Raw genomic sequence first — 24,923 nt, 5'->3', positions numbered from 1 at the left:
AGATTAGTGGATGAAAATGTAAGAATGTTGTAGAAGGCCAGGGGACTTGCAGAGGGACTCTTCCTCCACCTTGTGTTCATGACAGAAGGGGCCCAATTCTGTTCTTGGGAAACTAGGTCTCTATCATCCAGTAAAGCAGAGGGACAGACGGACACAGAGGACCCATTTTTGCCATCCCTAGTTACTCCTTAAGGAAATGTGGCGCTGAACTCGTCCTTAGGCTTTTGTCATTGTCAGGCTTTTTTGTACAACTTGAGGCATTTGCTGTCAAGGTCTTTGGTTTTAAAGCCCATGTGCTATTTTTCGTCTCCCCTGGGGCTGGGAAAGAGGGGCTGTGCTCTGTGCAGTGAGTCACCAGCCTTGCTGCCATCAAAGGGGGCAGGCTGTCCCTCAGGCTAGTGCTATTTTTATTCGAGGTTCTCATGACACCAGAACTGTAGAGCTCTTCAGAGTTGCCAGTGCTCTGCTGCTGTCCACCGAGCCAGCTCCTTAGGCCGCTCCTGCTCTCGGGATTAGATCAGTGTGGGAGTGGGGCGCCGGAACCTGGGCTGTCAGAAGGGGGTTTCTCTGCTTTCCCAGCAGAGTCCTAGCGGTGACGGCCCTGAGAATGAGTAATCGAGCACTTTGCAGAGCCTGGGCCTGGTTCTAGCTTCCAGGTGTTCCGGAGGGACGGCTGAGCCACACTGCTCGGCTCCTTGCATCCTGGCTCTGCCCCTCGCTGGCTCGTGACCCGAGGTGGGTTCCTTCACCTCGAGGTGCTTCAGTCTCCTCATCCTGGTCTTGAGGAGCCGGTGGCTCGCGTACATTAAAGCACTTAGAGCCATGCTGAGCTAAAAGGACGTACTGTGAGGAAATGAATCTGTGGTGATAGAAGGCAGGTCACTCTTTGCTCGGGGGATGGGGACAGGAGGGGGGATGACAGAGGGCCACACGAAAACTTTTGGGGCTCATGGATGTGTTCATTATCTTGATTGCGGTGGTGAGTTCATAGGTGTGTACGTACATCAAGACTAACAAATTGGGGTGCCTGGGTGGCTCAGTTGGTTAAGCGACTGCCTTCGGCTCAGGTCATGATCCTGGAGTCCTGGGATCGAGTCCCGCATCGGGCTCCCTGCTCAGCGGGGGGTCTGCTTCTCCCTCTGACCCTCTTCCCTCTCGTGCTCTCTGTCTCTCATTCTCTCTCTCTCAAATAAATAAATAAAATCTTTAAAAAAAAAAAAAAGACTAACAAACTGTGTACTTTAAATACGTGCAGTTTATGGCGTGCCAATGACACCTCACTAAAGCTGTTTAAAAACAAGTGCCACATAAGCCCCAACTCTCCTCTCGTTCCTGTCCAAGCACCGGACTTGAGAGATGGGTTGGCGAGCTCCCTGAGACGAGCGAGCGGTGGCTGGCCTGGTTACACACTGGGATCAGTAGTAGGGTCAGGTCGAAATCCAGAGCCTCTGACTCCTTCGTTTGATACTGTTTTTCTTTCCTGGCTTGTCGGGTGTGAGTGAACTGCACCCCTTCCCAGGAGGCCTCAGGTTTGGGAGGCGATTGTGAGGTCCAGCCAGCAGGCAGAGGGGAGCCTGCTGGGTGGCGCGGGGCAGCCGGTTGAGTGGGTGACAGCAGGGAGCCTCAAGGTGGGTGGCTGAGGGTCTTGCCCCAAGCGCAGTCTCCTGGCGGGGGGGCGGGCAGCTGGTGAAGAGGCCACCAAAGCCTGGCAGGGGCTGCACCTCCCCAAGAGCCAGGTTTGGACTGCCCCTTTGGCCCTGACGAGGAAGGGAGGGGTGGGACGTGCAGGGAGAGGGGTTCTAGGAAGAAGGTCTAGTGAGGGGCGGGAGGCGGTGACTGGGTTTCTGTTCTTGAGAGCTGACAGCCATGCCTGTCTGAATGGGTGAGAGCAAGTAGGGCTAATGGGAAAGGCTTTAGCACGACAGTGTGAGCACCAGAGGGTTGTGGGTGGCGGGCAGGGCAGGTTGGGTGAGGGGCATGCGGGTGGGATCCCCTGTGTCTTACTGGGGCTGAGGGCACAGAGGAGGTGGCCGTGGACAGAGAGAATTAGAGGACCCAAAACAAGACTCCGGCGGTGAGCTTGAGCTATTACCACCACTGTGCTGAGTCTCCCTTCCCTCTTGCTTGTTTGATTAAATGACAAGGATACAATGAGGATTAAATAGTGAGATGTACATGTAATGGCTGCTCATCAGATAATAGTGGTCAGTATGCTGGAAAAGCAGGTATCCTTTAGAAAAAAACTACCCCGTCGACCTCCTGGGATGTTGTCACTTATTCATTGAGTAACTTGGAGCACCTGGTGAGTGGCGTGTGCCGGAAGGACTGCAGCGAGCAAGACTGATTTGTGTCCACCCTCATGGAGCGCAGGCACCCCGTCCCCGCCCACTGTCCCACTGTGTTGCCGTGGGACAGAGAGGGCGTGGCTGTGGGTGGGCAGGGGGATCGTGCAGCCCGCACCCCTCCCTCTCCCCCCAGATTGAACCGGCCTCTGACGCTCTCAGAGAAGATTGTATATGGACACCTGGATGACCCAGCCAAACAGGAGATTGAGCGGGGCAAGACGTACCTGCGGCTACGGCCTGACCGCGTGGCCATGCAGGACGCCACGGCCCAGATGGCCATGCTGCAGTTCATCAGCAGTGGGCTGCCCAAGGTGGCCGTGCCGTCCACCATCCACTGCGACCATCTGATCGAGGCCCAGCTCGGGGGTGAGAAGGACCTGCGCCGGGCCAAGGTGAGCTGAAGGGGGCATCGGGACAGTGCGTGTGACATGGGATGAGAGGCAGATTCCTTGAGCTAGGCTCTTTGGTGTAGTCTTGTTTTAAACATTTTTGCTCTTCTCTAACTCTGAAAATACCATTTGTTTATTGTGAGGATGTTAGAAGATAACAGAGAAAGCCTAAAAACAAAACAAAACCCCCCAAATCATCCTTAATCTTCCCACATTTAAAGGTATTTTTTTGTGGTCATTTTTCTGTTCTGCTAGAAAAATGTTGCAGACCGGCTTCTGGTACAAGAGGGTGGCTTAAATCTCCCTTCCTACCAGCCTCACCTGTGCGCTCACTCGCGCTCTCGGCCGACCCCCAGGACCCCAGCAGGGAGGCAGGCGGATGGCGTTGCTGTTCATGAATCCCAGTCGGCTGAGGCCCTGTGCAGGGAAGCCCCCCTGTCTTGAGTGCTGTCCCTTACTGATTGGCCTCCTTGGGGGGCTTTCTTCTGGGAGTTTGCTTCGTGAGGTAGAAACAGGTGTATGCCACATGGAATTGTTTTTTTCCCTTGAATTCCTCCCAGCCTTCCTTATGAAATCAGATTCCTGCTCCTTCCCCCAGCCTCTGCTTGTGGTAACCTTTGTGTGTGCCTGCTCTTGACCACAGCGGGTCTCTGCCAGCTCTGGACCTCCACCCTTTCTACCCCCTGCACTGGAAGTGGGTCCCCCTCTTGGGGGGCTGTTGGCAGGAGCTGAATGCTGGCAGGGCTGCCATTGAAAGTGCTCCAGCTCCCAGGGTCAGCAGAGCTCCCAGAGCCTCTCAGACCCATGGGAAACACTCCGTTTTCCCACTCGAGCCCTCTCTTCCCATCCTGGCCTGTCAGTCTGGGTCCTGGCTGACGGTAGCTCTTTTTCTACTCTGCTGAAAGAGCCCAGCCTGCTGGCCAGAGGTTTCCCTGTTAGCAGCAGCCGGGGTGGAATGTTACAGGGGCCCCTGCAGTGCTGGGAGCTGGCCGTGGCCAGGAACAGGGTCCTCTCCAGCCCTGGGGATGACTGCCTGCTGCAGGCCACTGCCTTCAGGGTCTGGCCTTCCCTTTACTTTATGGGTTCAGAATCTACCTTCTGGAGATGAGATTCACAGGATCATAGGATTTCAGTGTTTATTGAACACTAATGATGTGCTAGGAGCTGTGCTAGATGCTGGGGATACGGTGTGAACGAGATGGGGGCCCTGCCTTCGTGCATCTTAGAGTCTGATAGGGAGACAGACAGTAAACCATCACACAAGCAGGTAATTGCCGATTTGGTTATATCTTACAAAGGGGAGACCTAGAACTCTGTGAGAGTATAAGAAAAGAAGTCTAATTTATTTTATTTTATTTAAAAGATTTTATTTATTTGAAAGAGAGAGACACAGCGAGAGAGGGAACACAAGCAGGGGGAGTGGGAGAGGGAGAAGCAGGCCTCCCGCTGAGCAGGGAGCCTGACACGGGGCTCAATCCCAGGACCCCGGGACCATGACCCAAGTCGAAGGCAGACGCCTAACGACTGAGCCACCCAGGCGCCCCAAGAAAAGAAGTCTAATTTAGACTCTGGGGGGTAAGGGACAGCCTCTTGAGGATGTGACATATAAGTTGAAACCAGCACAGATAAGCTGATACTAACTGGAGGAAGAACATTCCAGGCAGAACAGTATATATAAAAACCCCAAGGCAGGAAGCAACTTGATGCATTTGTGCAGTTGAAAGGGGGCCCGTGGAAGAGAGGGTGGTGTGAGGTGGACGGGGGCAGGCACAGGCGGGGCCTTGAGGGTCACGGGCACCATCCTGGGAGTCCCCGAAGGGCTTAAGCAGAGGAGGGTTATGGTCAGATTTACATATAATTTGTAGAGTCCCTTCGGTTGGGGATCAGAGAGACAGAGTGACCTATCCAGGGTCACACAGCCAGAGAAGGCTCTAGGCTGAGTTCAGGCCAAGACTCTGCGGCACCATCCTGTCCCCCTTTGCCACCGCCACCACTTGCCCATACGTAAGAACACGTACTCAGACACACAACCACTCCTCCTGCCCTTGGTGCCAATGTTATAAGTGACTGATTTGAATAAAACTGTTGATTAATCGGAGAGACCGCTCCAGGGGCCCAAGTTTTTTGTGTGCTGTTCTTTTGCCTGGGGGTACCCAGTGGGCCTCAGAAGGAGGCATGGCTGGTCTGGAGTTTAAATGAAGGAGGCTGCGTGGTCTTGAGGGTGTGCTACTGAGGGCCAGGGAGCTGACAGTGTGAGTCCCTCTGCCTTGGAGTGTGCATCTCCCATGCCCAGAGGCCAGCATGTCTCACTGCCTCGTTCCTCCTTTGGGACTCTGTGCAGTCTGCCCTGGTCCCTTCCCTTGTGTCACTGGAGTCTCCCCTGTCCAAGAAGATACCATGTTTTCCAGGTAGACACTGACCTCGTATCACCTGCGCTGGGAAGCCTTCCCTGCCCACTGAAGAAGCCACCTTCCAATTCCAGGCAGAGTGGGCACAGCCCGTCCTGTTGTGTTGTTGAAGTCTGCATTCAAGAACATGGTCCATTTGACAGTCTTTCATCTGGGGCCCATCAAATGTATTACCAAATATTGAGCACCTAGCATGTGCCAGATGCTGGTGTTCCTAGATGTCCTCTTCCTTATGAGGGAGGAAGCTCTATTTTATATTAGAACGTAACTCTTTGGTTATGGGGGTGCACAGGCCTGGTTTCAAACCCTGGGATTTAATTCAGGGATCTCCAGCAAGTTATTTCATTTTGAGACTTTGTTTTTTGCATCTGTAAAGTGGCCTTGATGACAGTACCTTCCCTCTTTCGTGGGACGGATTGTGAGGATGTTTAGTGCAGTGGGCATTCAATAAATGTTAGCCAGGATTACTGACGTTGCCTTAAATGAGGCATCCGAGGCTTAGGTGGAGAAACAGCCCCTTGCGTGAGTTACAGTGGGACTGGAGCACCCACTTGATCCCACTGCTTCCCTTGGACAGCCCCCTTCCCCCAACACCATATCCCAGTTAGACTGTCCTGTGGTGGTGTGCCCCTCACTGCTGGCCTTGACTGAGGACTTGAGTGCCAGAGGGACCCTTAGAGATGACGTAGCCAAGTTCCTTCTACAAATAAGGAAACTGAGATCAGGGTACAGAAGGGACTTGCGCCAGACCCACTCCCTGGCCAGGTGTCACAGAACTGAGGCTCTGTCTGCTCTCTTGCCTTTGTCCCTAGGCCAGCCAGCTGAGACTGGGCCAACATCCAGGCCCTTTTGGAATCATTTGTAGAAGGCCTCCAGTAGAGGGCCTGTTTTCATAGCGCCAGCATTTCAGAGTTGCAGGGTGAGGGTGGGCGGGGTGGGGGGTGAGCAAGGGTTGTTCCAGACACACACTGTGTTACTAATGCTCTGGTTATTGATTTGTCTCACTAGGACATAAACCAGGAAGTGTATAATTTCCTGGCAACCGCGGGTGCCAAGTATGGCGTGGGCTTCTGGAGGCCTGGCTCTGGAATCATTCACCAGGTAAAGCAGGGCTTGGCCTGCCTTTCTGGGGGAAGGGCCCTTAGGGAACCAGAGAGCATCTCCTGGCCTACAGGAGCAGAAAGCCAGAGGCTCAGGGGGTGGAGGGGGGTTGTATCATTTTTTTGTCTGGCTTTTTCCCACGAGTGTTATTCCTTGTTGCATGGACAGCTGACATTTGATGGGTGCGTTCTGTGTGCAGGCACTAGACTTAGCACTTGACAGATGATAACGTACTCGTTCATCACAACTCTATGAGGTAGGTGGTTTCATTATTTGTGCCTCACAGATGAAGAAACTGAGGCACAAAGAAGCTAATCCACTTGCCCAGGGACAACTGGCTGAGGGTGGAGGCAGGATTTGCCTCCGGGAATCAGTGCTCTGCACTGTGGGCTGCAGGCTCGCCTCCCATCACACCAGGGGTTCTTACCCCTTTGGGCCCCTTATTCTGTAGGATGGAGGTGCCCCAGGTCACGTGGCTTTGTCAGCCAGGAGTTCTTCCGGGGTCTCCTGAAGGATGGATGATCTTTTGATGGGCGATTTTGTCTCTGCAAGTGCAAGTGTGTGTGCATGTGTTTCTAGGGAGATAGGTACTTCGCTTTCATCCAAGGTGACTAGTTTGTGGGGTGTGCACTGGTTTGTGTGTCCATTTGCCGTCCATCCTGTATGTGTGAGACCTGCCTCTTTACACCTTTCCAAGGTGACCCTTCTCCCCACCTCCATCCCAGGCCTCCTTCAAGATGAGGTAAGTCAGGCTGTAATCTGACCCTGCATGGGCTCCAGCACTGCCCCACTCCGAAACCAGAACCCTCGGATCACTGCTCTGCCCTTTCGAGCCATTGCCCTTGCCAGGAAGGGACTGCCTGGGAGTGGCAGGTCACAGCTGTCTGCAGGGTGTAGAAAGCCTCTCTCAGCAGTAGGGCTAGGAAGTCAGGTGGATCCAACTTTGGACTTTGATCGCGAAGGGCACCCCAATCCAAGGGTCTCCCTTTCTACCCCATTAGAAATACCCAGGCCTTTTTGGCAACTCCTGGGCAAAGTTTGGGGCTATGAGTGATGGCAGCTCATAGCTGCCCCTGGCCACCAGCTAAGTGTACAGCGTGATATATTTTTTCCTTTATTTTAAATTATTATTATTATTATTTTTTTTTTTTAAGATTTTTAAAATTTATTCCTTTGACAGAGAGAGACACAGCGAGAGAGGGAACACAAGCAGGGGGCGGGGGAGAGGGAGAAGTAGGCTTCCTGCCGAGCAGGGAGCCCGATGCGGGGCTTGATCCCAGGACCCTGGGATCATGACCTGAGCTGAAGGTAGATGCTTAATGACTGAGCCACCCAGGCGCCGCTTAAATTATTATTTTATTATTTTATTTTTAATTTTTTTATTAAAATATTTACTTATTTTAAACCGTGTGGGGGAAGGGGCAGAGGGAGAAGAGAATCTCAAGCAGATACCACACTGAGTGTGGAGCCCGACGTGGGGTTTGATCCCAGGACCCTGAGATCATGACCTTAGCTGAAGGCAGACACTTAACAACTGAGGCACCCAGGCGCCCTATTTTTATTTTTTTAAAGATTTTATTTATTTATTTGAGAGAGAGCAAGAGGGAGCACTCATGCACACATGCAGGGAGAGGAGGAGAGGGAGAAGCAGACTCCCCACTGAGCAGGGAGCCAGAAACAAGGCTCCATCCCAGGACCCTGGATCATGACCTGAGCCGAAGTCAGACGCTTAACCATTTGAGCCGCCCATGCACCCCTATTTTTTCCTTTAAAAAGAAAATTCCCATGAAGCATGTGATCTCTGTGCAGCTTTGATTTTTCTCTTACCCTTGATGTCAGGCCATCAGCAGCTTTCATCCACCATGTCTAAACCAAACCTTAACCCCTTTCCCTCTGCTTTGAATGTCCTGTGCCCAGGCCTGGCACATCCTTCCTCCTCCACATCTCTGCCTTTTGGTTACCTCTCTGAAGCCCCCCCTGCCCTCCCTTGTGCCCAGCATCAGAGCACCCTTATGTGATCCTCTGTGGGACCCCTTCACGTTATGATCCCTGTATGTGCCAGAACCTTCTGCACCAGACCATGTGCTCTGGGGACAGAGACTGCACTTTACCGATTCCTCTGTAGCTCTGGGCTTGGAGCCAGGTAGGTAGAGACTAGGTCCACAGTGTACACATGTGTTGTGTGGGTGGATGGCTAATGTACACTAATCCTCTCCTCCCCCATCCACATCCAGCTGCCCGAGGAGGTCACTGTCACAGTCAGTTTCATTGTGACACTTTGTGCAGTCCTCAGGTCTGCAGTAACCCCTTCCTTTTGGACATGGACCATGTTGGTGGTCTGCACTGTGTAGATCACACTGATTTTGTGTGTCTGCTCTTCATGATCAGACTTGCAGAACCTTGAGGAGCCTTATATTAACTAGGTTTAAACTTTGGTTTGTGGTTGGGGCAAGGAGTCCAGAGAAATGAAACAGTTGAGCAGTGTCCTGTCCAACAGTTGTTTGTCCAGGATTTCCTCTCTGTTGGCCTTTTCTCCCAGCCAGCTGTCACCCTCCTGAGGAGAGAACCAGCCCTTCTAAGTGCCAGCATCCTGAGAGGCAAGACCCTTCGCTCCTTGTTGAGTCTGCTGGGAGATGTGTATCCCAGGGCAGAGGCCCTGGGGTTTCTGTAATATTCCATGGAGCCTGTCCACCATGAGGCAGGCCCGACCATTCATGGAGCCTTTCACGTCTCTGACCTCCTTTGCCCTTCCCAACATCCGAGTGTGTGCTACAAAAGAATAAATAGAAATACTGCCTCTCACAGGCACGATTACAACTTAATACACATAATCCCAGGGGCGCCTGGATGGCTTAGTTGTTAAGTGTCTGCCTTTGGCTCAGGTCATGATCTCAGGGTCCTGGGATCGAGCCCGGCATCGGGCTCCCTGCTCAGCGGGAAGCCTGCTTCTCCCTCTCCCACTCCCCCTGCTTGTATTCCGTCTCTTGCTGTCACTCTCTCTGTCAAAAAATAAAATCTTTAAAAAAAAATACACATGATCTCATTGAGTTATCACTGTGAGCACTATGGGCTGTTTCTATCTATGAGGAAATAGACCTGGAAGGTGAAGTGACTTGCCCGAGGTCCCACACCTACTAGCAGGCAGTGGGTCTGGGGCTCAGACTAAGGGCCCCTTGGCCAGGGCTTTTCCAGTAATACCCTGTGGCCTCCGATGCCTGGATGGGGGGCAGGGCTGCTCTGGGATAGCTGTACCTCCGGAATCAGATGTTTTGGGGAAATGCTCACTGCCAGCACCTCCCCAAGCTGGGAAGAGGCCCTCGATGAAGGAGCCATTTTGAACAGGAAAGGGGAGGAGGAGGAGGCAAGGCAGCATCTACATGAGCAAGTCCCTTCAATTATCAGAGCCACTTCCAGGCCTTGGGTTGGGGAGGCATTGTCTGTACTTGCTTTCAGTTGAGCAGCAGAAGAGCCCAGGGCCTGTGCTCCTGTCGGGTCTCTGGTGCTTCCTTGAGGACACTGGAGCCAGCTCCTGAAGGAATTGTCCCCCCGAGAAGCCCAATAGGCACGTGCCACGCCCAGGCAGTTGGCCACGTGAGATGGGGAGCAGGTGTCAGGAGCACCTGTAGGCAGTCACATTTGTCACAGGACACATTCCTGTATCTCTGCTCGTCTGGTTCTCACCGTGATTCTAGGGTCAAGGCGGTGCAGGTGTTCTTGGTTCCATGCCGCAGACACGGACATTGGGGCACGAGGAGGCACTTGCAAGCCCAAATCAGACCAGTCCAGGACTATCGGAGCTGGTCAGGGGCCCGGGCTTCCTGTCTCTCTTCCAGCCACCCTTGAGAGGCTCTTCCTGGAGGGGTGCCTGGGAATGGCCCAGAGAGCAGCTTTGCTGGACCCTTTTGGTTCCTACTTCTGTTCTCTGATGAGGGCTTTTAGGCTGAAGATCTTGGGGTCTTTTTTTTTTCAGATCATTCTGGAAAACTATGCATACCCTGGGGTTCTTCTGATTGGCACTGATTCCCACACCCCCAATGGCGGTGGCCTGGGGGGCATCTGCATTGGAGTCGGGGGTGCTGATGCAGTGGACGTCATGGCCGGGATCCCCTGGGAGCTGAAGTGCCCCAAGGTGAGGAATAGGGAAGGGCTCTTTTAGCCGTGGCTGCAGAGGGGTGGTTGATGGGGAGGCGTGGGAGCCTGTGGGACCCAGATGGGATGAGGGAATAGTTCAGACTCAGACCTCTCTGAGAGAGAGGCAGGGGTAAATAAGCAGGAATGGGAATCCCAGCAGGCAGACCCTTTTGGTTGGAGCATGACACCTGGCGCCTAATTGCTGTCTCGCTCCACCTGTTCAGGTGATTGGTGTGAAGCTGACGGGCTCGCTCTCCGGTTGGACCTCCCCCAAAGATGTAATCCTAAAGGTGGCGGGTATCCTCACCGTGAAAGGTGGCACGGGTGCCATTGTGGAGTACCACGGGCCTGGTGTAGACTCCATCTCCTGCACGGGTGAGAAGGGTGGCCATGTGACCTCGCCCGCAGCCTGTGTGGGGCCTGACGGGGCCTGTCGTTGAGCCATGGAAGCCGTGAATGGCCTTCCTCCGAGAACCCATCCAGTTTGGGGACTTGGATGGACACCTAGAGGTGGGGGGTATTATCTAGTCAAGGTCCCTCAGTACACTTCAGCTGCCATAGCACTGGGCTGCCTTGGGGGACCCGGAAAGGGAATGCCAGAGAGGACGGAGGTGGTGATGGGAATGGGGAGTCAGAGCCAGGGCTTCATTCACAAAGCAGCCCCCTTCCCACATCTTCCCTGGAGCCTCACTCAGATCCCTTGAATTAGACTTATCACCTACTAGGCTCTAAGACCAAGTCAGTAGGAGCCGGCCCCTTTTCCTCATCACTCCAGGTGAGCTGGCTTCCATGCCTGGGCGCTCCGGAGTGCAGGGAGACTTGGAACAAACCTTCCAGATGGTCCAGTCCAGACTTCCCCAGGTCCAGAGCCCCCACAGGGCTCCTGTTCAGCTGGCCCTTCTCCCCTCCAGAGATGGGGGCTCAGTCTTACAGGTAGCCCTTACTGCCACTGGACAGCTCAGTTTGGAAGTGGATAACAATCCTAGTCCCATGCCCCAGCAACCCCCTGAGACTAGTGTCCCGGTACAGTCAGGACATCTGTAAGCCTCACCGTTTCTGGGTGAGGCTCTGTGGTCCAGACAGTGGATGTCCTTCCAGTCTTATTGCTGGAAAACCTGAGACCCAGAAACATTTCCACATAGCACCGTGGTGTGGCTGAAAGGAGAGCAGGCCTGGACACCAGGCAGGTGGACCTAGACCCGAATGCCAATGCAGCACCTGCATGTGCTCTGTGGCATGGCCTCGGACCTCTCTGAGCCAGTTTGCTCACCTGCACAATGGCCACAGTAACAGCTGGGCCGGCTGGCCAGGTCAGCCTTCAGTACACGGTGGCCGTCTGGTCAGCCAAGCAGCACTGCCAGGCCCAGAAGTGGAACCCGGCTGGGAGGGGCTGAATCTTGTGTTCTGTCTGCGGGCGCTGGTTTTAACCCTGGGCCACGAGGGACAAGTCTGCCTGCTGCCACAGGATGGCTGCGTGGGCGAAGGAAGGAAGGACACGAGCTCCCGGGGTGAAGATGTGTGTGCACACCCAGCAGGTGTGTGGGACCCATGCCCAGCTGCTCCGCCTGCCTCACAGGCTCTGTTTCTCTACAGGCATGGCGACAATCTGCAACATGGGTGCAGAAATCGGAGCCACCACGTCAGTGTTCCCTTACAACCACAGGATGAAGAAGTACCTGAGCAAGACAGGCCGGGAGGGTAAGCCGGCAGGGCCGGGGTGAACGGCAGGACAGTCATGTTGCATGGAGACCCCTGAGCTAAACCTTTCCCTTCGGGGCAGGGTCTTTAATCTCGTGTTTCCAGTCTGGCTTCAGAGGTCCTGAGAAGTCCCCACAGCGGTGTGAAAAATTACGTGTGTGTGTGTGTGTTACTGTTTCTGAGTAGAGTGTCTGTGGCTCCACCAGCTTCTCGAAGGGCCTGGCATCTGAGATACCTCTGCCTTGGGATTGGAATTTAGTTCTACCTGAAAGGATGGCCAAGTCCAGGGTCTTCTTGGTCTGGTCCCTGGTGCCCCCTACAGGAAGCTCTGGAAATGACACGAATCTGCTTCTATTTATGATTCCTGCCCAGTAGGAGGAAAACATTTGGAACCAGAACCACTTCCTCAGCCTCCCCCACAATTTTCCTGAGGTTCTAGCTTGGCTTCTTTGAGCTCAGAGGAAGAAATAGGGCCTGTGGGAGGAATCATTGGAGCCTCCAAAGGGAGGTGAGCAAGGGTGGTTGGTGGAACCAGAAGCCAGGGGTTATGGGCAGAGCTTGTCCAGTTGCTTCCAAGAGCTGCACACATGGAGTCCTACCTGGCCGTCCCATCCCTCTCTTTCATTATCAGGTACCTTCTCCTTCAAAATTCAGTGCTTCTCATTTCCAGGAACCCTTCCCTGACGCTGAACCTCAGTTGTTACTTCTGTGTCTCCATGTTCCAGTCCTTCCTAGAAAAGTTCCATGTTCCTGTGTGTCTCGTATTGACACTCCTGCCGGCCCAACCACAAACCAAAGTTTAAACCTAGTTAATATAAGGCTCATTGATAACTCCTTCATTAGATTGTGTTCTCCTTGAGGGCAGGGACTGTGTCCTGTGCCGTTTTCATTGTTTCTCCAGGGAACTGGCTCGAATGGCTGGGTGGATGGATGGGTAGATGGTCTCATGACCAGTTTCTGTCCCACATGCTTTAATCTCCCTCCCTTACTGGTTTCAGACATTGCCAAACTAGCTGATGAATATAAGGATCACTTGGTACCTGACCCTGGCTGCCATTATGACCAACTGATTGAAATTAACCTCAACGAGGTGAGGAAGGCAATTGGGTCCAAGGAATTTCTGAGGGTGGGGAGTTCAGGCCCCATCTGGGGACTCCTAGGGGGCCCTGCCTGCACACCCAGCAGGGTAGTTGGGCCTTTGGTTCCCTAGTGCCCCTGCAAACTGCTGCCCAAATCAGGCTGCAGTTGGGTGGGAGAGGAGGCTGTGGCTGCTGATTCAGAAACTGGCTCAGTTTGCCTCCACCTTGGCGTTAGCAGAAGCCAAGACTTTGCCCTGGAGTTTGCTTTGTTATCTGAGTTCAGAGGTCATGGCCCAAGATTCCTAGGCCTGGGCAGCGTTTGGCACCCTGGGACCGGCAGACCAGAGCGAGCATCTGGAAGGCGGAGGAAAGGCAGGCTGGAGGAAAGGAAGCAGCCGAGTAGACTGGTTGAAGGTTTAGGCCCTGAAGACAGTCTTCATGAGTTCAAATCCTAATTCCTGACCCTGCCACCTGAAGCCTGTGACCTTGAGCAAGTTCCTCAACCTCTTTTGGCCTCACTTTATCATGTGTAAAATCTCAGGTGGCCATGGGACCTGAATGCGCTAATTCACGTAGTAATATTTGGACACATGTATTGAGAGCCGTGTGTAGGCGCTTTGCTAAGTGCTTTGCATTTATTGGCAAATATTATTACAGACAAAGCACCTGACTTTAAGTCTGTTTTTGTCATAAAATTGATTACAGAGCATCATAGTGTAGGAGACAATGGACTCATGATGCTGATTTCCTTCATTCCTTCCATGCTTTTGCCATCTCCTACTCTGTGACCTTGAGTGACCTTGAGCAAGGCACGCCATCTCCTTCATCTGCACAGTGGAGATAATATGAGCCTCACAGGGTTGGAGGGATCCCGCAGCTGGTGCGTGTACAGAGCCCACCACTTGGGTGTTTCCTGGGTTTGAGCTAGAAGTCGGCCTCCCAGGTCCTCTGTGATTACCTGGGGGAGTGGAAACCACGCAGCCTCTGGAGAACAGTCTAAGATTTCCATACTACGATTTGTTCTCTCCCCTTTGTTTTTTCAGCTGAAGCCGCACATCAATGGGCCCTTCACCCCTGACCTGGCTCACCCTGTGGCAGAAGTCGGCACCGTGGCAGAGAAGGAAGGATGGCCTCTGGACATCCGAGTGGGTGAGTACCTCCCACCCTGTTGGCTTCACAGGCTGCGGGACCAGGAGGCCTGCCCAGGGCTGCAGATGCCTGCCCGCGCTCGCCGTGGGCACTTCCTACAGGTACCAGGCACTTTCTGGAATAGTTTGTTTCTTCTTTATGGTTTTTTAAAAAACTTAGTTTTTTTGGTAATACCAAAAAGAAATACATGCTCTCATTGTAGCGAATATTCACAAACAGGTGAATTTTCAAAACTCCTCATCTTAATCCCCAACCAGAAACCATTCGCTCAAGGAGGTCCTGGAAGGGTTCTTTCTGCGTACGTGTACATACTGACATGTGTCTACTTTTGTTTTACAAACATTTCATCAGCCCAGCCCTGTTGCTTGATTTCCGTTCACATGCTTTACATGTATGGACACACTGGCATGTCATGATGACTGGCCCCTGTCACCAGACGGTGTGACTGGAGCGTGGACCACGAAGCCAGGTGGCCTCGGCTTAAATCTGGCTTGGGTACTACAGAGCTGGGCGACCATGAGCAAGTTACATTACCCACCTGTGCCTCGGTTCCCTGTCTGGAAAACAAGGGTGATACTGTGTTTACCTGTAAATGTTGGAGGGGCGGCAAGTTAACACGGTGTCTGGTGTAAAACAGTGCCGTGCGTTTTCCCTCAGTGGTTGAAGCAAATGTGCAAAAACGGTGGTGGTTTCATTAGAAGCAGATTGCTGAACTGCTGAGTGAAGACTATCTTGAGGGCTATCAATAATATGCCATCCAGTCTTCATTGACTTTTTGAATAACTATCACAGACTTTTAAAAAATAATTTTTTCTCCTTGATGATAAAGCAATTAAAGAAGGAGAGAATGCTCAAAAGTATGAAAGAAGAAACTTTATCTCCTAAAAGCCCTGATCCAGCCGTGGTCACTGTTAGTATTCTGGAGTGAGCCCTTTGACTCACTTCACTGGCCACGTCGTTTTCCCCTGAATGGCTGGGCCGTGGAGCAGCCTGTCCTGTGGTGTTAGACAGTTGGATTGCTTCCAACTTGTCTCCGTTAAGAACAGCCCCAGGCCCGGCACGGTTGGCGAACTCTTGACCAGGTCTGGATAGTTGAGGTCAGGTGGAGACCTCTGGTCCTGACCCCTGGCCCCACCACCCACAATGCACCAGGTCTGATCGGCAGCTGCACCAACTCCAGCTATGAGGACATGGGGCGCTCGGCAGCCGTGGCCAAGCAGGCGCTGGCCCATGGACTTAAGTGCAAGTCCCAGTTCACCATCACACCAGGCTCTGAGCAGATCCGTGCCACCATTGAGCGGGATGGCTATGTGAGTGCCCACACGCCCTGCCCCTGGTTCCCCTTCCCCACCACTGAGCAACGTGGCTTCGGGCAGGACAAGCCACAGCCTTGTCAGCTGGGGCGGGTACAGGTCCCCCTGCAGCTGCCCCAGGGTTCCAGAATGGCTCTTCATCACTCAAGCTGCTGACCCACCCTTGCCCATCAGCCACCAGCCTGCCCCTGACCTTTCCGTGTCCTCCTCTCTGCAGGCACAAATCCTAAGGGAAGTGGGTGGCATCGTCCTGGCCAATGCCTGTGGCCCCTGCATTGGCCAGTGGGACAGGTGAGAGGTGCACCTCTGATAGGACAGCCGGTTGTGTCCTGGGGTCCAGAGCCCCAGATATTGAGGGGAAGTGTTACTGGGTGGAGAGAAGAGACTCAGCCCCAGGCCTGTAGCTTCAGGGGCTACTGCACACTAGAAAACTTTTCTAGGAAGGACTGGAAAGTTGGGCTGGAAGTAAAGAGGAAGGAGTGGCCACCTGGCTGAAGCCAGATGCAGCCAGGGGCTTTGAGGGAGCCGTGTGAACGGAGGCAGTGGCCCAAGGTCGGGAAAGTCAGGCCTTGGTTTGGGCTCTGCCTGCCTTACCTGTGGTACAAGCAAACCTCTGGGCTCAACCAGGGTCCCTCCCACTCTGTATGCGTGAGTCCCAGGGAGGAGGTGGCTGTTTCAGGGTCTTTCCGCTTCCCCCTCTTCTGTCATAAGCCAGGCAGGACGGGCTTGGTGACAAGGACAGACACGCTTAACCCTGTCTCCTCTGGCCTGGCAGAAAGGACATCAAGAAGGGGGAGAAGAACACAATCGTCACCTCCTACAACAGGAACTTCACAGGCCGCAACGACGCGAACCCCGAGACCCACGCCTTCGTTACGTCCCCGGAGGTGAGCCTGCCCGGCCGGGCCGTGACCCGGGACCGCCTCTGGGGCCGGGCGTCTGACCCCATGGGGCTGCTGAGGGAGGGTTGGCATCGCAGAGCAAGGGGCTTTCTGGGTGGGAACCAAGAGCCACAGGCCTCAAGCGTCACGCTCCCTCTGCTCCCTGCCTGGCCCCCTCAACGGCCCGGGAGTCTGAGGGGCTTGTTGGCCACAGTTAGGGTCACAAGCCAGAGCTTGGAGTCCCTGCCCAGGACGAAGGGCAGCCCTGCCTCCACCCAGTCGTACGGCTTTGGCCAAGTCACTGTCCTTCTCTGTGCCCCAGGCTCCTGTCAGGATTACAGGAAAGTGCGGAAGGCGTGTGCACCATCTCCTCCGGGAAGGCGGCCTCCGACTAGGAACGCTGATGCGCCAAGCGCTCCAGGGCGCAGTGGCTATTTGGCGTCGGCCATTGGCAGCACACGGCCAGGCTTTCTTGCCTTCTTATTTTTTTTTTTTTAAAGATTTTTTATTTATTTATTTGAGAGAGAGAGCACATGAGAGGGGGGAGGGTCAGAGGGAGAAGCAGACTCCCTGCCGAGCAGGGAGCCCGATGCGGGACTCGATCCCGGGACTCCAGGATCATGACCTGAGCCGAAGGCAGTCGCTTAACCAACTGAGCCACCCAGGCGCCCCTTGCCTTCTTATTTTTTATATAAAAGATTTTAAGTCATCTCTACACGCCATGCAGGGCTTGAGCTCACAACCTCGAGATAAAGGGTTACACGCTCTTGTTTCTTGACTTTAAATGAGTGTTCCAGAAGTACTTTTAGCCCACAAAAGTGACTGAAGAGGTGGCGCCTTCCTTCCATGTCTTCAGCTGCCCATTTGGGAACGTTTTTGCCGCAGCGGCGTTTCTGTGCGAGGGCCCCAGCGCGTGCCCGTGACCTGCACCCCCAGAGACATTCTTGGAGCTCTGGCCTCTGTGGGGAGGACTTGTGTGTGCAGAACTTAGATGTACCTGGGCTCCATTCCCCATTTCCGTCTGGGCTCCTGCCTGGTTGGGGGGTGGGAGTGGTGTTTGGTACTAACCAGCAGTGGGCCACCTCCATTCCAGATTGTCACAGCCCTGGCCATTGCGGGCACCCTCAACTTCAACCCAGAGACTGACTTCCTGACAGGCAAGGATGGCAAGAAATTCAAGCTGGAGGCTCCGGATGCAGATGAGCTTCCCCAAGCGGTGAGCAGGTCCTGCCGCTCGCTGTGGGGCTAAGACACTCCTTCCTGGGCAGGCAGGATGGCACTGGCAGTGAGAATGAGGCAGCTCCGTGTGGGGGGCGGAGGTGGGGGCGGGCTTCTACAGGAGCCTGTCCTCGTGGGGACGGAGCACTCGGCACCCAGCATGTCCCGATCTCCTGCAGGAGTTCGACCCTGGGCAGGACACCTACCAGCACCCTCCCAAGGACAGTAGCGGGCAGCGGGTGGATGTGAGCCCCACCAGCCAACGCCTGCAGCTCCTGGAGCCTTTTGACAAGTGGGACGGCAAAGACCTGGAGGACCTGCAAATCCTCATCAAGGTCAGCGGCGGGGGGAGAACAGCCCCGGCCTGCCCGGGCCCTGCCCTCAGCAGCAGGAAGGGCTGTGAAACCACGTGCTCTCCCTTGGGCACCAGTGGGGAAGGTCAGGCTGGGGGTGGGGGGCGGCGGCCGGCAGGGAGGTCGGCTGCAGAGGAACCAGGGCCTCCACAGCCCAGTGTCCCTTTCTCTTCCGCCCCATGCCAGGCCGAGCTGGCTCTGGCCAGCTGTGTCTGGGGTGCTCGGCCATCGGCGGTAGCCGGTGAGGGCCATCTGCAGCGGCCGTGGGCCGTGGGTGAGGCACAGGAAGGGCTAGAAGAGCACCAGGTCTCCACGCCTCCGGCTTGACCACACAGGCTGCAGAAACCACAGAGTCCTCTGCTCCCGCAGTTGGGCATCGGTTGGTCTGGCCCGTGTCTGGGAGCTGAGCAGACACAAGCCTCTGTGGTGTGGCCAGAGGCCTCAGACCCATATCAGGCATGGATTTTTGCTGTTTACTAAGGGTCTTCAGGCAGTGGCAGCCGGTATTAAGCCCACGTGATCGATAAAACTGGTGACCAGCCAGGACCAGGACACGTCCTCGGGCTCCTCTGGGTCCAGCATGAGGTCTGTGGCTGGTCTTCCTGCCTGGGCGTCAGTTGCCTGGGGGCCTAGGTCGGAAGGGTGAGTGAGCAGACCTGCCTGTCCAGCCTCTGCCCCCTGTGGGTGTCCTGTCCCGGACAAGTCACCGAGCAGTGCAGGGCCTTCAAGGGGTCGGGGACGGTCTGGCCTGAGCCCTCGTGGTCACAGTGTGGCAAGGCCAGGGCGGCAGACTGTGTGTCCAAAGCCAGACCTGCTGCCCTTGTCACCCTTCCTGGGTCGCAGTTGCTGGGTCTGCTGCCAGCCTCTAGAGGGCTTCTCCCTTCATCCACCTCTCCCGCGCCGTGCCCTGATCTCTGTCTTCTCACCCACCCAAGGTCAAAGGGAAGTGTACCACCGACCACATCTCGGCTGCGGGCCCCTGGCTCAAGTTCCGTGGGCACCTGGACAACATCTCCAATAACCTGCTCATTGGCGCCATCAACATCGAAAACGGCAAGGCCAACTCCGTGCGCAACGCCGTCACCCAGGAGTTTGGTCCTGTCCCTGACACTGCCCGCTACTACAAGGTGGGTCCTGGTCAGTGGGGGCAGGGGCGGGGATGCAGGGAAGGGGTGCTCTCCCCCCAGGAGCCCACACCAATAGCTCTGCAGTTGAAGGATGCCCTGGTGCCACGGGGGCAGTCCTGTGTCACCCTCACCACATGCCCCTGCTCCGATCCCACACTGGCCTTCCCCCAACGCCTGCTTCTGTCCTGAGTACTGATGGGTAGGTGGCACCTCCCATGCCCCTTGCAGAGAGTCAGGGCCTGTGTCTGATCACCTCCGTCCCCTCAGGGCCTGATTGGGGCCTGATTCACCTCTGATTTCACCAGCCCTTGGGGAGCAGGTAGGGAGGGGTCTCTCTAGCCCCTTGACCTGTGAACCTCAGGAAGCCCAGGGCCGGCAGGCAGGGGGCCAGCGTCCTCTCCCTCATGGCCGCCTCACTTGCCTGACAGAAACACGGCATCCGGTGGGTAGTGATTGGAGATGAGAATTACGGGGAGGGCTCGAGCCGGGAGCACGCAGCACTGGAGCCTCGCCACCTCGGGGGCCGGGCCATCATCACCAAGAGCTTTGCCAGGATCCATGGTAAGGTGGAGCCGGGTCCCTCCACATCCGCTTCCCCTCCCTGGCAGCCCACGGTCACCCACCCTGCCCGTGGTGGAGTCAGGCCTGGAGCCATGCGCCTGGTTTCCATGCTGTGTCCGCAGCTCCCGTTTTCCGCCACAATCTCTGCCCCTTCTGAGTTGCGTTGGGTCCAAGGCCCACGGCTTCCCAAGATGGGAACTTGCTTCCAAACTTGCAGACCTAAGCAGCAGAAATCCAGGGCACGTGGTCAGAGGATTTTGATTGTGAATGTCTGTCAGGAAGGCCAATGGAGACCCAAACCAGCACGCTTACGTAGGCTCAGGCAGAAGGTACCCTGTCATTGGGAGTATAGCCACCTTGGTCCTTTTGGTTCTGCTCAGAGTTGTCTCCAGATGGCAGGACCAGGGTGCCTCTCCCAGAGCCCTCGCTGGGCTTAGAAAAGGAAGCTTTTAGGCTGGTGAGGCTCCCTGTGCAGAGAAGGGGGGACTGGCTCTGCACGCTATGGAATGACTCAGTATGCTCTCTGCCTTCTAGAAACCAACCTGAAGAAGCAGGGCTTGCTGCCCCTCACCTTCGCTGACCCAGCCGACTACAATAAGATTCACCCCGTGGACAAGCTGACCATCCAGGGCCTGAAAGATTTTGCTCCTGGCAAGGTCAGGGGGCCAGGGAGGGAGGGCAGGTCGGGGACACCCACTTCTGGCCCCCCTTGTTTCTCCTCCCATGAGCCTTTGTTTCAGTTGGAAGGGCCCTTAAACTGTCAAGGCAACCCCCTCAGAGAGAAGGAAGTGCCTTCCCAGAGACAAGGGTGGAGCCAGCTCAGGCTCCACTCATTAGGGCAGGCTTGGCACTCAGGCCAACAGCCCATGCAGAGCAGGACCCTCTTGGCCCTGGGAGTCATGCCATCCAGGTCTTTTTTTAAAAAGATTTTCTTTATCTGACAGAGAGACAGCGAGAGAGGGAACACAAGCAGGGGGAGTGGGAGAGGGAGAAGCAGGCTTCCCGCAGAGCAGGGAGCCAGATGCGGGGCTTGATCCCAGGACCCTGGGATCATGACCTGAGCCCAAGGCAGACACTTAATGACTGAGCCACCCAGGCGCCCCGCCATCCAGGTCTTAACTGGGGCCACCCAAGCCCAGACCTGGCCTAGAGCTTGGTTTGCCTGCTGGCCCCTGAGGTTCACCTTGCGTGCACCCCACCTCCCTGACCCTGCAGCAGAATCCAGGGCCGTGTTCCTAAGAGCCACTCCGCTTCCCCCCACTCCCTACAGCCCCTGAAATGCATCATCAAGCACCCCAACGGGACCCAGGAGACCATCCTCCTGAACCACACCTTCAACGAGACCCAGATCGAGTGGTTCCGTGCTGGCAGTGCTCTGAACAGGATGAAGGAACTGCAGTAGCACTGAGGTCCGGCTCCACACCCTGCCCGCCTGCTCCTTGCACCCGGGGCTGGGGACCCCAGTGCAGCCCGCGCATCATCAGAACTGGATCCACCCCGATCCAGCCACGGCTTCCTGCTCCAAGACGGTGTGCTCAGCCCGCCGAGTGACCCACAGTTTGCGGGGGGGGGGGGGGGGTTCTTAAAAGAATGTTCCAGCCCCCCTGCCTTCCCATGTTTAGTCTGATTCAGATCTTGAGCAGCTCCATTCAACTGTATTTATTTTTGATGACAAGACTCCCATCTAAAGTTTTTCTCCTGCCTCATTTCATTGGTGGCTCAAGGATTTTAAAGAAACTTTTGCTCTTACAAGGAAAATAAGAATCCAAACTCGGTGACTGTCCGTGTGTGTGAGTGGTGGTGTCCGTACAGGGTGTGGGGCGGGGTTGCTGTGGCCAGTCGGCAGAGGCCCCCACTGGCCACGCCACAGCAGACCTGCCACTGCCAGGAAGTTCAAGTGGGAAGGCTGCTTTCCCGCGTCTTCTCAGCCCCACCTTCCTGCGCCCTGGGCCAGCCTCCCCTGCCTGTGCCCCAGCATCCGCATGGCCCCCCTCGTGTCCTTCTCCTGGGCATGGACTCAGCCCCCTCCCTCAAGGCTGCGGCACCACGCAGCGGCGGGCATCGTTCTGCAGCTGCTTCTCCCCCTGGAGCGCCGTCCCCGGGCAGGACCCACGCCCCGGTGCCCGTGGAGCAGAGGCGGCCCAGAGCAGGAGGTGGGCTCCAGGGAGGGCCCTTCCTCAGCACGAGACTTGCCTGACAGAAACTCGGTGTCCTGTGGGCGCCATGAAACGAGCCTGCGGGTCCTGCGGAAGTGAGTGAAGAGGCAGGAGGAACCTGGCAGAGCCCTTGTGCTGAATAAACAAGGTGCTGTGTGCCCTCGTCTGGGATTTGGCGCCGCCAGCAGGCCCACGGAGTGTTCCTGGTGTGGCCGAGGTCTGAAAGTGACCGTTGTCCTGCCGGGGGTGGCGGTGGGGGGATAACACAGCTGGTCGCCCGCCCGGCCCTCGGGCCACCTAAGCCCACGGCCTCCACTTTCCTGACGGCGCTGGCTTGCCTGAGTCCAGGCCCCTGCCTTCCAAACGCTGGTGGGGAAAAAGGCGGTTGTCCCTGAAAGGTCAAGACTTGACAACAGCTAGCAGCTACCCCAGGCCAGCCTCTTGCTCAGTTACTTTAGGGAGCCACCAAGCTTAGCCCAGAGCCCAGCCTGAGACCCTCAACCCCCAAGTCCTGCCATGGGGGCAGGTCACCTGCAGGAGTGACCCGGGGACAGGAAGGACAGGCGGTCCCAGCTGTGGCAGCTCGGTGACCTTAGATCACGGAGATAAAGGTGGCTCCTCCCTGACTGATACCGTCTTTTATTAAAAGCGTGCGCCGTTGCCAAGAGGCAGAGGTCCAGAGGGAGAGCGTGACTTCAGGGATAGCTCGTCTGGCGGGGCACGCACTCTGCTCCTCGGCATCTGCGGAAGCGGCCGTGGTCGTCACGGCCGGCTGCACCACCTTCCCCGGGGCTGGGCTGGGGTCTGCCGGACTGGCCAAGGTCCGCCGTCAAGCCCCACGGCTAGCTGCTGGTCCACCAGGAGAGAAGGCCCAGACCTGGCTCACTGATGGATCCCTGCCCGGGGAGAGAGAAAACAAGCACATTTCATCTACCTTCAGGGCTTGAGCCACCTCGGGAGGCAAAGGGGCCCACCCTTCCGGCGCCCCGCACAGGCAAAGGGAATAGTGGAGCGAGCACACACCAGCCCAGAGGATGGGGCGAAATCCAGGGGCCACCCCCGCACTCCCGGCTGGCCCCCGGGAACACAGCCCAGCTCCCCTCTCCTGCCCCAACCTCTCCTGGGGCCACTAAGGAAAGTGCTGGTTCTCTAAGGGCATGGCCTCTGGCCCCAAGGCCTCAGCTGGGTCAGGTTCCCTTCCTCGCCCCCAGGCCTGCCCGAACATGGCCACTGGCAGGCCAGGCTCTCAGTCCTGCCAGGAAGGCCTAGTGACCCCGCGCCCCAGCCTCCACAAACATGCAGAGGGGATGCCCTCGGCCACCCAGATTTTTGACAAAGCACAGCAGCCCCAAAGCAAACCACCTGCAGCGCAATTATACCGGGAAACCCTCCTAGCAGGCCCCAGAAACGAGTCCTACTTTGTCCTGCATCACAGTCCCTTCCTGAGGGTAGAAGACCCAGGGAACCCCGGTCAGGTCTGGTCACAGCTCCCCTGCCACCCCATGCGCACACCTGGTCGGGTGTGGGAGCAGCCCCGACGGAGGGTCACCCCTCCCCGAAGCCCCACTCTTGTGCTTGACCCGTTCCCACGCCCCTTCCCCGCTTGCTTTCTCCCTCAGCCTGCTCATCAGCAGCCTTGTCACCCAGCGAGGGCTCGGTCCCTCTTGCCGTCCGGAGTCCGACACTCCCAGTGTTATGCCCTGGCTTCCAAAACAGGCTCCCCAGGGAGAAGTGACCACCTAAGAACTCATCAGGGACCGGCGCCCTGAGCTGCGGGGAGAGGGGCTCCAGGCGGGGAACCCCAAGTCAACACCCTAGGAAGCCGCTCCCGCGCCTGGGTTCTCCCGCCACACTGGGGCCCGTGCACATCCCACCATAAGCGTGTACGGCGCCTCCTTCTTCGGCAGCTCCTCACTGGAAGACGTGGCCTCGGCCGAGCTGGGCCCCGTGGGGGACGTGTCCACAAAGCTCTCGTCCACCACCCGGAAGCGGATCTCCTCGCCGGTGTCCATGTACAAGTCGTGCGCTCCTTCCTCGGTCTCGTACTCCCACACCCACACCTGCTCTGCCTCGTCGCTGGGCGGGGCGCGGGGTCAAGGCAACAACCAGGCAGGCGGCAGACCGCGGGGGCGGGGGGTTCCTCCCCCCGGCAAACCCCACCGGAGGATGAGAGCCCCTTGGCTGGGGTGTCAAGGAGAGGCAGGCCCACACCACGTGCATGAATGAGGCAAGGCTGGGCAAGGTCTGGGCCCCACAGGCAAGAGCGGGAACGCTGGGGAACACGGGCCCCCCCACCCGGCACCAGAGCCAGGCGGGCACACACATCCTCAGGGCCCCAGAGCAGGAGGAAGGCTCAAGGGCAGAGCGAGCCCCACCTCTTGAGGCAGGAGTGACGAAGGCCTCTTGCTGCCCGGGTCCTCGCAGGCCAGCCGCCACGTTCAGACCTCCGCTCCACCGGCCGTGACCCGGGCCAGGCCCAACCTCTGAGCCTCGGGGCCCCGTGTGTAAAATGGGCTGTGGCGAGGCCTGCCCCCGCAGGGCTGCGGTGAGGAGGTAATGACGCAGCGCTCCCAGAAAGTGCTTTCCACGGGACCCGCGCAGTCGGCCCTGGGGTGCTAGCCGAAGCTGCGCTATGTTCTCTGCAGCCTGACTCCGCACCCCTTTCCATCGTGCCCTGTGAAAGTGACCAACACGCGGCGCAAGGACCTTCCCGGTGCTCAGGACGGACACGGCCGCCGGAAGGTCACCTGCCTGAGGGTCCACAGCCGGCGAGAGGCCCAGCCGGGCAGCGCCGGCTTTCCTGACAAGCCCCGGCGTGCCCCACGGACCCTGCCCCGGCCCGCACGGCCGAGCCACAGTGCCCCAATGAACCAGTGAGGGTGGCACCCAGGGCTCCCGCCAAAGCCCCAACCCCTCCCCCAGCCCACACCGAGGAGCCACAGCGCCCTCTAGTGGCGGTCCCACGCCTTAACCGCCCCCCCCCCCCCCCCCCCCCCCCCCCCCCCCCCCCCCCC

At 56.7% G+C, this 24,923-nt stretch overlaps 2 protein-coding genes across 4 annotated transcripts in view; one reads left to right on the top strand and one right to left on the bottom strand.

Moving 5' to 3' along the window:
- Positions 1-21,536, top strand: part of ACO2 (aconitase 2) — a 56,001-nt gene extending 34,465 nt beyond the window's left edge. Inside the window, exons 3-18 of the mRNA XM_021687444.2 lie at positions 2,479-2,737; positions 6,151-6,243; positions 10,214-10,372; positions 10,599-10,749; positions 11,968-12,072; positions 13,071-13,162; positions 14,195-14,300; positions 15,453-15,610; positions 15,831-15,904; positions 16,389-16,500; positions 17,588-17,710; positions 17,892-18,047; positions 19,001-19,192; positions 19,621-19,753; positions 20,288-20,409; positions 21,024-21,536. Of these exons, the coding sequence (XP_021543119.1) occupies positions 2,479-2,737; positions 6,151-6,243; positions 10,214-10,372; positions 10,599-10,749; positions 11,968-12,072; positions 13,071-13,162; positions 14,195-14,300; positions 15,453-15,610; positions 15,831-15,904; positions 16,389-16,500; positions 17,588-17,710; positions 17,892-18,047; positions 19,001-19,192; positions 19,621-19,753; positions 20,288-20,409; positions 21,024-21,155 (2,167 nt within the window). The 3' untranslated portion in view covers positions 21,156-21,536. The remainder of the gene's footprint in view (positions 1-2,478; positions 2,738-6,150; positions 6,244-10,213; positions 10,373-10,598; positions 10,750-11,967; positions 12,073-13,070; positions 13,163-14,194; positions 14,301-15,452; positions 15,611-15,830; positions 15,905-16,388; positions 16,501-17,587; positions 17,711-17,891; positions 18,048-19,000; positions 19,193-19,620; positions 19,754-20,287; positions 20,410-21,023) is intronic.
- POLR3H (RNA polymerase III subunit H) overlaps positions 21,530-24,923 on the bottom strand; it is a 12,501-nt gene continuing 9,107 nt past the window's right edge. The window contains exons 6-8 of one of the 3 annotated variants that reach the window (XR_002480156.2): positions 23,781-23,985; positions 22,636-22,805; positions 21,530-22,275 (exon numbers count right to left, since the gene is read on the bottom strand). Coding sequence is in view for 2 of the 3 variants with exons in the window: in XM_021687445.2 (XP_021543120.1) it covers positions 22,752-22,805; positions 23,781-23,985 (259 nt within the window). In the remaining variant the exon portion in view is untranslated. Of the gene's footprint in view, positions 22,276-22,295; positions 22,806-23,780; positions 23,986-24,923 lie in introns of those variants that run through there. The other 2 variants (XM_021687445.2, XM_021687446.2) reach the window with 2 other exon arrangements.

The sequence above is a fragment of the Neomonachus schauinslandi genome, chromosome 5, assembly GCF_002201575.2.
Source record: "Neomonachus schauinslandi chromosome 5, ASM220157v2, whole genome shotgun sequence".
Taxonomy (NCBI): domain Eukaryota; kingdom Metazoa; phylum Chordata; class Mammalia; order Carnivora; family Phocidae; genus Neomonachus; species Neomonachus schauinslandi.
The sequence above is the reverse complement of the archived record's forward strand: the minus strand, read 5'-3'. Positions and strand labels throughout refer to the sequence as shown.